General features: G+C 33.0%; 1 protein-coding gene across 1 annotated transcript in view; it reads right to left on the bottom strand.

Annotated features, from left to right (window-relative positions):
- The window catches only part of LOC122799533 (P2X purinoceptor 2-like), a 591,133-nt gene that overhangs the window by 115,559 nt on the left and 461,029 nt on the right, over window positions 1-14,545 (bottom strand). Inside the window, exon 9 of the mRNA XM_044068662.1 lies at window positions 8,168-8,258. Coding sequence (XP_043924597.1) covers window positions 8,168-8,258 — 91 coding nt within the window. The remainder of the gene's footprint in view (window positions 1-8,167; window positions 8,259-14,545) is intronic.

Raw genomic sequence — 14,545 nt, 5'->3', positions numbered from 1 at the left:
ATACCATCATTACCCGGTGCTTTGTTTGATTTAAGCTTATTTATTTGTGTAATAACTTCTGTATATGAAATACTCTTGTCCAATAGTTTAATCTGTTGTTTATCAAGCTTTTATTCATGTTTGTGGTTATAAACTCCTTTATTTTATCTTTAGGTTCCATGTTAATGTTGTTATGGTTAATCTTGTGAAAGTGATTTCTAAATTCATCTAGTATTTCTGGTATACTAGAAACATTCTTCTTTTCCTTAGAGAAAAGATTTCTTTGATATGGTTTTGTTTATTCAATCTTTTGTTTTATTTTTAAGTCTATGTAAGTATTTGGGGCTTATTGAATAAGACAAAAACTTGTATTTCTCTAAAGTTATTTTAACTTTATGAGTTAAAATTTCTTTGTATTTCTCATTTAGTTTGTTTATTTCTTCAATAACTTTCTTGTCCATAATATTTTCTTTATTATTATGTTTATAAGAGTCTAGTTTACTTTGAATATCTAACAATTCCTTATCCCAAGATTTCCTTTTGTTATTATACCATCTGATACTTTGTCCATATAGATATGATTTTAAGGCATCCCAAACATAGACAATGGAGACTTCAGGAGTATTATTTATGTCTAGAAAATGTTGTACTTCTGAAAGTATATATTCTTTATAGTCTTTTAGCTGAGTTAAGTATGCTGGTATCCTTTTGATCTGAACATTATGAGTATTTTTATCATGAATTCAAAAACAATTGAGTTATGATCAGATATAGGACATGAAATGATTTTGGAATTAATTAAATCTGTTACCATCTGGTTAGAAATAAAGACCCTATCTATTTTTGAATAAGTTTTGTATCTGTTAGAAAAAAAGGTGTATGGTAATGATTTTGACTCTATCTGATTATTAATATCATTCAAATGATAAGAATTAGCAAAATCATTTAAATGTTTTGCATTAGATGTAATTCTTCTTTTCTTTATAGTGGTAGTATCACTTTCATGTAGTATACAATTAAAATCACCAGCTAAAATAATATCCCTACAGAGAATGATATGATCTTATCAATATGATGTTTCACTGTATTAATACCAATTCCAGGTATCCAATATACATTAATTAAAGTGTAAGTCTTCCCATTAATTTGTATTGTAACCATACAAAATATTCCTTTGTCATCCTGATAAGACTTAATGGTTTTAGGAATGGGCATACTTTTATTCCATAAAATAGCCACTCCTCTTTTTCTGAGTGTGCTCTGAACTAACCAATACTGTATACTTATTAGTGGCTAGTTTATCAATATCTTTTTCAAGAGATGGGTTTCTTGCAGGAAGACTAGATTGGCCTTGTGTAGATTAATGTATCTTATTAGGCTTGCCCTTTTACACGGATTATTCAATCCATTAATGTTTAAAGAAATTCCTTTTAAAGATGTCATTTGGCATTTTTAAAACTCAAGAATCTTATGATCGAAATAACAAATAACAAGATAAATAATGTTACATCTCCTCTTTTAGGTGTACCTTTAAATATAGCTGTATTTATTAAATCTCTTATGGGATTTTGTATAGGATTCAATTTTGTTTGTAGTGACAATGAGTGTACAAAATATATTGTGGATGTCAAAACTATATACATATAACAATGAACAAGTGAAAATAATGTAAGGATTAAACCTTGCATCCGCCTGAGTTGAAAACTCCAACTTAGAGCAGTATTTACTACTCAAGTTAACCCCTACCCTAAGCAGCAGTACCTCAGCTACCACCTTATCAATTTAATACTAGTTATATTTAACTGAGGTTAACAGTTTTCAATTCAATTATCTATCAAGACAAAACTACACATTTGGTAAAACAGCATCATATAAACTAAAATAAACTTTTTTTTTTTTTTTTAAAAACTGTTCATACTATTATATAGATCTATGTAATATATAACACTTGTATTCTAATAGCATTCAAATAATCTTAATGTTAGAAATCAAGAGGAGAGAAAATTATGTTCTAACATTCATTTAAATCAAAAACTTTGGCTAATATGATTCAGACATTACATGCATTAAGATGCATCTATTTTCTGTCATGTGAATTCTATCAACAGCTTCCAAAAATCTTGAATTGTTTGTATATGAGCATTTACTTAAACTCATTATTGTCAATAGAGTAAAATATTGTATTCATAAAATTATTATAAATCATATTGCATAGTTATGCAGATTCTCAGAAACACCTGCGTTATTACCTAAAAAAAAACGCCATCACACACATAAACACAGACACACACACATACATATACACACACATATATACACACACACATACCCACACACACACACACACACACACACACACACACACACACACACATACATATATACATACACATATATACACACATACACACATACACACACACACACACACACACACACACATACATATATATATATATATATATATATATATATATATATATATATATATATATATATATATATATCTGATCTCACTGAGTTGTGTCTTTGTAGAGCACTATCCTACTTGCTGTCCCTAGAATAAATCTGTCTGCTTTATACAAAATAATGCACAGCAAACACATATTAGTAACCAGATTTTACAATCATGCTAACCTACTGCTTTAAAATATATCACATGACATTTCTTCCAGAATAGAGTTATAAGATTATTTATGCTTGTCAATCAGATGAATTAAATGAGTTATAGTAAAGTATATGTTTGGGACACAAGTTTTAACACAGATTATTATGCTACTGTTAAGTAGATTTTCAAAAACATTTAAATAAATGTTTCATTTTCTATGCCTTCTAAAATAAGATATTTACTTGCTACAAGAAACTACATCATCTAAACTCATCATAACTGACACATTTTATGAATAGAGTATTTTCCTGAATCTGTGGTGTGTCAGTGTGATAACCTTGTCAATGTTTATACTAACTGCTTTCAGTTTCTCTGTGAAAATTCTGTGAGCGAAGCTTCTGAGGAAACTCATGGACACTGTGCATGAGACAGCCCACATCCCAGATTGTCTCCCTTAACATTTTGGCGGGAAACTTATTAAAACTTGTGGCAAACATTCATTTTGTCAATAGAGTAAAATATTGTATTCATAGAAATTATTATAAATCATATTGGATAGTTATGCAGATTCTCAGAAAAAAAGCCATCACACTCTCTCACACACACACACACACACATACATACACACACACACACACACACACACACACACACACACACACACACACACACACACATATATATATATATATATCTGATCTCACTGAGTTGTGTCTTTGTAGAGCACTATCCTACTTGCTGTCCCTAGAATAAATCTGTCTGCTTTATACAAAATAATGCACAGCAAACACATATTGGTAACCAGATTTTACAATCATGCTAACCTACTGCTTTAAAATATATCACATGACATTTCTTCCAGAATAGAGTTATAAGATTATTTATGTTTGTCAATCAGATGAATTAAATGAGTTATAGTAAAGTATATGTTTGGAACACAAATTTTTAACACAGATTATTATGCTGCTGTTAAGTAGATTTTCAAAAACATTTAAATAAATGTTTCATTTTTATGCCTTCTAAAATAAGACATTTACTTACTACAAGAAACTACATCATTTAAACTCATTATAACTGACATATTTTATGAACAGAGTATTTTTCCTGAATCTGTGGTGTGTCAGTGTGATAACCTTGTCAATGTTTATACTAACTGCTTTCAGTTTCTCTGTGAGAATTCTGTGATTTGAAGATTCTGAGGTAACTCAAGGACATTGTGCATAAGACAGCCCACATCCCAGATTGTCTCTCTTAACATTTTGGCGGAAACTTATTAAAACTAGTGACAAACATTCATTTAGCAGTGTAAATGCATCTAAACATGACAGAACCTCCACAATGTATTCCACAGATCATCACAGCCTCTATGCAAGTGAAATTAAACTCAAAATTACCAACAAGCAATAAAACTCAGCATTCTTCTCCCAACTCAATTTTCATACAAATCCTATTATTCACTGTGCCCACACAGTCAAAAGCATTTCTATATATTAATAAAGAAAAGAAAAAGAGAGTAGAAAATAAAAGGGAGTGAGGCAGAAATAAAAAAATAAGAGAAAGCTGTAAGAAGTATATACAATGGAATGTTACTTACTGTTTATATTAATAGAGTTAAAAATAAAACATATTATTTACTCTTATTTAGTTCTGATTATTATTAGTTAAAGCATGACAGATTATACAAACAAGCAATGTAAGAGAAAGCTGTAAGAAGTATATACAATGGAATGTTACTTACTGTTTATATTAATAGAGTTAAAAATAAAACATATTATTTACTCTTATTTAGTTCTGATTATTATTAGTTAAAGCATGACAGATTATTTACAAACAAGCATAAGCAGTATAATCAAGAAAGTATAATTAGAAATAGCATTTGAAGAACTTATAAACTTTTACAAGAAATAAATATGTTATTATTCTATTAATGATATTTTCATTACTGTTCTCTCCTGCCCTCCCCACCCTTTACCCACTACATAATCTAAATAGAATGTCATTGTTTAAACAAAGAAAATAATAAAAGAAGAAGGAAAAAAAAGATAAAGATAAAAAATGTATCAAATTACTAACCTTACTTTTTTCAGAAAGAAAAACAAATCGAGTCACAGCCTGCCATTAAATCCTCAGGCATTTTGACTGGTTAGGAAACAAAACATTTCTTTGCACATAGAGAATAACTTTGATTAAATCTTTTCCAAAATATTTGTGGCTTTCTGGAAATGCAGGAACTATATTCAAAAAGATTAATAATGAACTAAAATGATGAGAGAGAAAAAACATATAACAAATCATTTGTTTTTAGTCTCTTCTTCTTCTCTGAAGTCTTCCAGGAAGCTTCAGTTGCCAATCTCTTTAATGAAGAACTAGCCCATTCCATTTCTTCTATTTTATCCAAAATCCTTTTTCTTTGACAAACAGTAAAGCAGAGTCTAAATCATCAAGACCTTAGGACCATCAGGAAGGAAGATTTTAAGCTTGGCAGGAAACAGAAGGTATGTTTTAAACTGTGCTTTTTTAAGCTCCCTTATTAGTGGCAGAAAAACGTTTCTTTTAGCAATTACCATGGAAGAATAGTCATTGTCAAAATGCACAGTTGTCTCATTAAACTTAACAGGAGCTTTAGCCCAAGCAGATTTAAGAACCATCTCTTTATCAAAGATGATAGAAATCTAACTATAACTGATCTAGGATAGTTTTGTTAGAGTTAGTATTAGCTATAGATCTATGTGCTCTTTCGATACCAAAAGAGAATGCTTCTGGTAAATCTAAAGTTTTAGGGAGCCATGTTGTTAAAAAAGAAGTAATATTGTTACCTTCAATATTTTCTGGCAGTCCAAAAATCCTAATGTTATTAAGCCTAGATCTATTTTCCAGGTCATCCAGCTTTGTTTGTAAATGTGTATTTTGTTTCAGCAGAAACTCAATGTTGATTTCCTCTTCTTGCATTTTATTTTCCATGTCATTCACAGCTTCTTCTATGCCTGTCATCTGGATCTTCTGTTGTTGCAGGTCCATATGTAACAAGTCTATTTGTTTTGTAGTTTTTCTATGAAAGTGTCTATTTTAGTATCCATTTTATCCATCTTAGCAGTAAGTTGCTGGACTATAATTATCAGAGACTGAAGTTCTTTCTTGATGCTGGAGTCTTGAGAATTTGTCTTACTGGAACTCATTTCAGACTGATAAACTGACAGGAAAATTTCCAAAGTAATTTCTGACAGGAATATTATTAAGATTTCCTTTCTTTTTTAGATATAGTTCAAGAACTATATAAAACAAACATATTTAGAAAGAAAATTACTTCAAGAATTAATTTTTTAAGTAATTAATTCCTGTCAATGTAATGAAATTGGTGGAGCTGAAGAAATCTGCTGCTATCCTGTGTTCATCCTTGGCCACGCCCTTTATTTTAAGTTCTGATGTATGCCTTGTAACTACATTTTTGATCTCATATGTCAATATGTATGGTATGCAGTGTTTAATTTTTTTATGTTTTGTATTACATTTATTCTAATCCAGTCCAAAATGTTTTAAATACCTCCTTTTGCCAGCCCCATCCAGTAATGATCTGATATAATTTATGCAATATTCAAAATATACTTTGGAATAAATTTCTGTTTAAGTATTGGTAAATAATTATTAGTCTTATTTGCAAAGAACTTTTCTGTATGGTATTATTTGAAAGCTCAGGTGTCTTTCTTTGATGATGAGTATATAAATAATTTAAATACCTCATTTTCTGCACTATTTCTAAGCTTTTAGTTTGTTTGTGTTACCAGAAATAAATACATTGGAAGCACCAGACCAAATATAGTGCCTTGAAAGGCATTAATCTAAATGATAAGTCTAGCAAAATATTTGGACAGGGTAGAAAAAGTAGGCTGTTACAAGGAAGAAGGGTAATAACTTTTTGTTCTTAATCAGTACTTGCTTCAGCTAGGCCTAAGGGTTTCATTACTCTTTAATCCCTCTCATTAGCTAGCCATAATAGGAAAACTTGTGAATCAGAAAATAGCTTAGAGTTTGTTGACAGCTACAGAAAATGTGGAAGAAAAACATAGCTTAGTCCTGACAGAGTAAAGTCAATTTTTTTCAAAAAAAGCACAGCTGAGCATAAATATCGCTGGATATGAGATCTATAGCAGAATAAAGAAGTTACCCTCTGCTCTACAGAACTCAGAAGTACCATACTGAAGATTAAGTAGAGCATACAGGCAACAGGCATTATCGTTCTGGATAACAGGAAAGGGCTAGGGCACACAGAGGATAACTTATCTCTAGGCATCACCTGATGAAACAAATTCCGCACTGCTACCTAACAAAGCTCCCAAGTTTAATTTCCAGCAAGCCTGGGAGTTTATTTATAAAGTACTTTCTTAAAAAGAAAATTCCTGTTAGCATTACAAAGTAAATAGTTTAGGTATCATCAGGCTTTAATGCAGTACATATGTAATATCCCCCATGTAATATATAGAAAGTAACGTTATTGAAGTTAGGATCATTTGGCCCAGTACTCTCTTGAAAAGCATACATAAGAAAACCATTGCAATTCACTGATTTCCATGTGACATCAATGATCTTTAAATATGTACGTATTTGAAAATGAGATCACTACTCATTTACCAAAGGTGTCTGTGTGATGTAAATAAATCAAGCCACAACTTGAGTCTAGTGTGGTAAAAAAAGAGTCTGGTGGTACTTACTGGAGTGATAAGGACTAGTTATCCTCAGCATCTACTAGAGGCTGAACTCCATTTCTGTACGGACTTGCAAGTCCCGAGAGTACCCTCCTACACTATCGTATTCATGGCTATAACCCGAATCCAGCTTCCTCCATTAACCACAACTCTGCTTAGGTCTGGAAACACCCTCTCCCTAACAGTATCACCATATAGGAAAAGTATGCCTGATATTAGTAGTTGTTTTGCTGTTGTTGCTGTTACTGATCGAAAGACAATATTGTTTATTTCCTTTGCAATTGGTATTTTATTGGGGAATGGGTATCTTGATAGTTTGAGTAGATGACAGCCTTGCGGTGATATTTTTATTTGCTGTAAGTCCATATGACTATTCATAACATGCTAATTTCAATGATACATATATGTTTGAGACAGCCGAGAAATACTTGCAAAGAAATGAAGTACTTCATAAGAAACATGTAAAGACATGTATATCAAAAATTATTAGATTAAGTTCTGTTTCTAGTATTTCATAAGAAACACATACATATTTATAATATGTATAATATATATATATATATATATATATATATATATATATATTATATTATACACACACACACACACACACACACACACACACACACACACACACACACACACACACACACACACACACAAGAATAATTAGATTATGTCCTGTTTCTGTAAAATACTGGATAAACAAAAGTTGCAAAAACTGTCATGAATGCTTACCCCATGCACACTGCTGTGGGAAGAGTCAAGATTAAAGAACAGTACTTTACACAGTTCTAAAAATGGCAGAGAGCTGTTCACCTAGTTAGTCTTTCAGATCTTAATTATAGCAAACGACAACACTAAGTCAGAAGCTTAGTACCTGCCCATGGACAATCACATCAATGCGAATCCCATAAACTTTGATGAAAGTCCTATACTCTGTGTTTTTCAGTCGGTAGTACTTTGCAAACCTGTGAGAAAAGAACAAAGATGAGGGCAGCTGTTTCAGACTATGTTTTCTGTTCAGGTTTAAATGTAAGGAGAATATTAAGAACTACATAATTTGCAGTTTGAGTCCAGACACCTGTTACTATTTATTATTTACTAAACTCCTCAAAGTATACATTTTTTTTTTAAATAATTGTGGTCATGAGAAATTTATATGCATGTTTGTAGCCAGTCTTAAGCCTCCTTCCCAAGAAATTCTTTTGAATAACTTCATCTTCAATTTATCAATACTAGTATGAGGCAGAAACATCAAGGCTGATCAGGAAAACCACTAACCAGGCAAATCTGAAATTCAGCCACAGGTTTCTGATCAGCTTAGAACACCAGTATCAGGTAATATGTGACCCAGAATGGCATATGTGAGAAGCCTTGTACTTCAGTCTAATGTCTAATGTATCCAGTACTCTAATTTCAGAGGCTTGGTGGGGGGGGCAAGGAGACTGAACAGGATCCAGGAATCAATGACAAAGTGCATTTAAAGTTCTCAGGACATCAATCAGTGCAAAGACATGTACAGCTGCAGTTGTAGAACCTCGTGTTCAAAATTCACAAAAAGTTCCATACAGGGTTACCGAACAACATAAATATTTTCTTAAAGGAATGTAGCTGTTTGCTGAACAAGACATCTGTTGATCAGTGAAACAAAAATTATCATCACTTAATTATTGCTGATTGAACAACTGCTGTTCACAGTGCAACTCCAGGAAATCCAAGTTGACAGCCAACTCCTATACCACACATCTTCAATCCTCTTACTCAGGAAAACTTAACTGTTCCCTAAACATCTGAGATGTGGTAACATTTGCCAAGTACCATTACTTCCATGAAGGAGGGATGCCCCCAACCCCCCAAACATATCCATACTAACTCAACACTGAAATTCCACATTTAAAAAGTAAATCATTTACTGGCATTGTAGAATATAGGGCATAAACCTCCCACAAATCCCACACAGGGGACATTACTTCTTCTACCTCTTTACTTAATATAACACTGTTTGAGATGACACAATCTACAGGAAGTTATTAAAATAAGACGAAATGTTTCATAAATGTAATTGCACTTGACAAACAATATATTTAACTACCAATTGTTTTGCAATCAGTTTGCTGAACAGATATGAAAGAAGACAAAGAATAGGAGAGAAATTAAATCATGCAGGGTTATGATTATCCAAACACTGGTACACTTACCTATAACTATGGGTATCCTGAGAGGTTATGACTATCCAACCACTGGTATGCTTGCCTGTAACTATTGGTATCATGGAGGGTTATTACTATCCAAACACTGGTACACTTATCTATAATTATGGGACTTATGCAGGGTTATGACTATCCATATACTTTTATACATGTCTGTAACTATGGGTCTCATGCAGGGTTATGACTATTCAAACTTTGGTACACCTGTCTTTAAGTATGGGTATCATGGAATGTTATGACTATCCAAACACAGTACACTTATCTGCAACTATTGTTATCATGTAATGTTATGACTACCTAAGCACTTGTATGCTTGTCTGTAATTATGGGTATCTGTAACTATGGGTTTCATGCAGAATTAAGACTATCCAAACACTGGTATAATGGGTATCATGCAAGTTATGGCTATCCAAACACTGGTACATCTGCTGTAACTATGGGTATCGTGCAGGGTTAAGATTCTCCAAACACTGGTACACTTGTCTGTAACTATGGGTAACTTGCAGGGTTAAGATTCTCCAAACACTGGTAAACATGTCTGTAACTATGGGTATCATGCAGGGTTATGACTATCCAAACACTGGTACACTTGTCTGTAACTATGGGTATCGTGCAGGGTTAAGATTCTCCAAACACTGGTACACTTGACTGTAACTATGGGTATCAGGCAGGGTTAAGATTCTCCAAACACTGGTAAACTTGTCTGTAGCTATGGGTATCGTGCAGGGTTATGACTATCCAAACACTTGTACACTTACCTATAACTATGGGTATCATGCAGGGTTATGACTATCCAAACACACGTACACTTTCTGTAACTATGGGTATCATGGAGGGTTATTACTATCCAAACGCTGGTATTTTTTTCTACAATAAAAAAAAAATCTTTTGAAGTTCTTCTCACAAACTTTTACATGCCTATATAAATATATATTTTAAATCTCCTTTCTCAGAAGCATACAAATGCTGATATATTCTCTGTTGGATATACCTCTCAGGTTTTTGGCATTTCACAACAAATGCCACCCAAGGTTTAGGATACTCCACTGAAGTGATATATGGTCCCTCATCAATCTATTTGCATTGTTTACATCTGCATTTCTTCATCCTGCATTCTTTGCTTCTGCTTCTCTTAAGTACATTATTTTTAGAGCTTGTTTAATATTACTTCCCTTCTTAAAAATAAATGTAGGTTTATCACCCACTGTTCTAGCAATCTCAGGATTTACAGCTAACAATGACTAATGTCTTTTAATTATTTTTTAATACTGAATACTATCACAGGAACTGGTAAAAAATTAAGGCTCTTGGCCTATTCTTACTTAATCCACTGTCCATTACCTTTTTTCAGGGGGTTACATAAAATAGGAGGAAACTCACTCTATCTTCTAACATATATTTCATTAGCCACATCCTCAAATAATGTCAAGGAATATCCTCTAATCAAAGCTATGCATTTTAATTTTTCCATATCAGCTTGAAAGAGACAATCAGCATATACTAATTTGAGCAATATCACCACCTGCCCTTTAATCACATTAATTTTCACTCACAAAGGGTAGTTACTAATGAAGTACAACAAGCTATTAGTAGTAAGGAGGTTTCCTAAAAATATTCAAGTCAAAGCATTTATTGGACTTGTCAACAAAAATATCCATATCCAAAAATATATTTTCATGTACCTTCCAAAAAATTTGTGGTCCCATTTATATACATCAAAAACGTTACTAAAAATCCATCAGTCCCCATCCATGAAAATAAATTATTGTAGAAGAATATGAAGTATAGTAGAAAGTTGGAGCAGAATCAATTGTTCTTAACAAAATGATGTTTCCACTGACACATAACTAAATTAGCCTACAAGGAGGCTGCAGGTTCCCCTGTCACGTCTTATGAAATAGTTATCTTCAAACAAAAAAATACTTGTTTTTAAATATTTGTTCAGCATCTCACATATCAACAGTTAGCATAATCAGATCTTTGGGCTATTTAATTGCTGTCATTTCATCCAATGTTTTACCTGTATAAGTTGACAAAGGTTCAGTATTACTCCCTGTAGCAGACACTATCGGTCTGTGGGGAGAATAAATCTTTCTGAACCTTTGGGATGCCAAAGATTACTGGAGTGATCAGTTTTTTTAATTATTAAAAAGTGATATTGTTGTTCAAAAAATGTTTCTTTCCAATAAAAAATAAAATAATTCATAGTCAGTTTTATGGTATGCAACATTAACTTCACTTCTGGACACTGAACTATAAAAATCATCATCCAGTAATAAAGTATATACTTCATTAATATCACACCTCCCCCTTATCAAGTTTCAATGCCTTTACATTCTCATTAAATTTAAGTCCATTTAAAGCTAATTTTAAATTGTTAGTTAAGTTAAACACATAATGCTCAGCTTTATGATTCAACTTGTTTCTAATCCTCTTCTCTGATTGTTTTTCAAACAATGAAATGCTTGGGAGATTGAACATACTTGTTCTTTTGTAACCATTAGTTTAACTAATACAGTCATTAGAGATTTTATACATGCAAGATGAGCTTACATTATGGGCAAATAACCATAGCTAAATCAATGCATTGTTAAAGTCTGCCATTGTAGAGTGCACAAAGCTATAACCTTACATTATGGGTAAATACCCATAGCTAATCAATGCATTGTTAAAGTCTGCCCTTGTAGAGGGCACAAAGTTAAAACTTTTTTGAAACTGATGTCTGTAGTGCCTCCTCCAAGGCTGACATCAAGTTGTCTGATTATTCAAATTGTTCATCCAGTCCATATTCCTCTTCTCTAGCCTTGCTAATTTTCAGGGAGGTGTTGGGCTTAAAAACACTTCACTTCCACTCAAAAACCCTTCATCCATCTAATGCAATTGTCCATTATTGACTAATGGAACATCCCCACCCTTATTATACCCTTCATTATTGTTCAAAGCCAATAACCAACCCATGTCATGTCTCTATAAGCTTTTTTATTCACATATTCTAATCTATTCCTTTGCAGCTTTTGTTATCTTTTTTCTTTTGTATATTATCTACTAATTTATCCAAATGTGATTAAACTTCTGTCAGATGATTTATTTTTGTAGCATACAGTAAATCATTTACAATAGAAATGTGCAATGGTTTAACTTCTGTTGTGAGTTTATCGATGTCTTTCATCTTCATTTCGATCATTTCAAAACCCAACCAGTCAAATAAGTCCATAAATCTTCATATAAATTGGGATTCTGTGTAATATTGTTTGGAAATGTGTAAAGTCTCAGTCCATTAGGTGTAATTTTACTTTTAATACAATCCCTACAGTAAACAATTTCCAACTTTAATCTTTAGGCTTCTTTCTTTTTTTTTCCAAAAGATTTTATTGATTCAGACAAACCTCCACATGAGAAACGAGAGTTGGATATGTTATTAAATTCCTTTGGAGGTTTAAGTCATGCATCACAGTTGCCTTATTAGATGAAACACTTCTATTATTCATTACCAATTTTTTTTCCTGTTTTCAGCATTGGCAGGAGTAACAAGACTCACATTTAACCCAGTTTGTTGTGATACATCTGTAGCTTTCTGTATCATCTGATTGTCTAAAAAAACTCAAAATGTCACTTGGTGCAACAACAGTTGAGTTGTCTGTCTCTTCTCTCTCTCTTGTCTCTGTTGAACAAATCCTGGGAAATCAAAGTACAAGCAATCAAGAGCACTACAGGACTGGTGCAACCAGTAAACACAATAGTTTGCAAGCAGTGGAAAGAAGAAAATGGTATGTATTCGGCCCTTTCATCCAACTAGGACTTCATCAGTATAAAAATGTTAAACATTCACTCTATTTAAAATCAGTTCCAACATCATCTGACCCAAAACACAAAATATATTTAAAGATATAGCCACCATACTTAAACCACTATCATAGCTGTTATATTTTGAAGTTTTTACAAACTATTTAACATGCCCATTTAAATCTTGTTTGTGAGAACTTCAAAAGATCTTTGTTTTGTTTTGTTTTGTTTTCATTCCAAAAAAAGTAACAGTCCAAGGGGTGGACACTGGCAGTGCAAAATGCAATATGGTGAACTTATGTGGCAATTAGGATTTGAGACAAATAAGTTTCCTGGTATTAATGACAAAGTTTTGCTTCTATTTTAAGGCTTAGCTCAACAAAGTTTCCAAGACACTGCGTCCATCTCCAAAAGCCATAAAGCTTAAAGCACGATATAGTTTTATATTTATTATAGTTTTATTTGACTGTATACCAAGAGTGACACAAGTAACTGGTGTGTTACATCCCCAGCTATTTCTAGTGTTGTGGTAGTACTGCCGTATCAGGAAGAAAGCTGTGGGGAATTGGATAATTATACTATACTTTCCTGGAAATCTAATATGTGTGTGTGTGTGTGTGTGTGTGTGTGTGTGTGTGTGTGTGTGTGTGTGTGTGTGTGTGTGTGTGTGTGTGTGTGTGTGTGTGTGTGTGTGTGTGTGTGTGTGTGTGTGTGTGTGTGTGTGTGTGTGTGTGTGTGTGTGTGTGTGTGTGTGTGTGTGTGCGTGCGTGCGTGCGTGCGTGCGTGTGTGTGTGTGTGTGTGTGTGTGTGTGTGTGTGCTATCTATGTGTGAAAATAATAATTTGAAAGGCATTTACCATTAGTAAGAGGCACTGGAAAACATTGTGGCTCATAGACAGAGTGGGGCCAAGATTGCTAAGACAAAGATTCATCTCTATGAGTGTAGATGTTGGAAGCCCTTGACAAGGGCAGCAGTGCATATTTCCTGACTGCTGTTAGTGAATCAGATTTGTGCTCAGTTTTTGTTACTTGAATCTGTTAGGCACCAATGGTATAACCCAACAGACGATCTCTCGAGTGGCCATCAAATGTATTTGGGTCAGTGGAGTGGATCCAAGGACTGTAGTCCCAACATGATTTTTTTGGTTGGCAGTGCTGATATTCAGACACCATCAGTACTAGACCAGTCTCCACATTGGTGACAGTGGTTGGATTTAAACCCCATCAGCACTGGGGTGCTATTCACTCTAACAATGAATAAA

This window comes from Protopterus annectens, chromosome 4.part0, assembly GCF_019279795.1.
Source record: "Protopterus annectens isolate FY-2018-M chromosome 4.part0, PAN1.0, whole genome shotgun sequence".
Taxonomy (NCBI): Eukaryota; Metazoa; Chordata; order Ceratodontiformes; family Protopteridae; genus Protopterus; species Protopterus annectens.
The sequence above is the reverse complement of the archived record's forward strand: the minus strand, read 5'-3'. Positions and strand labels throughout refer to the sequence as shown.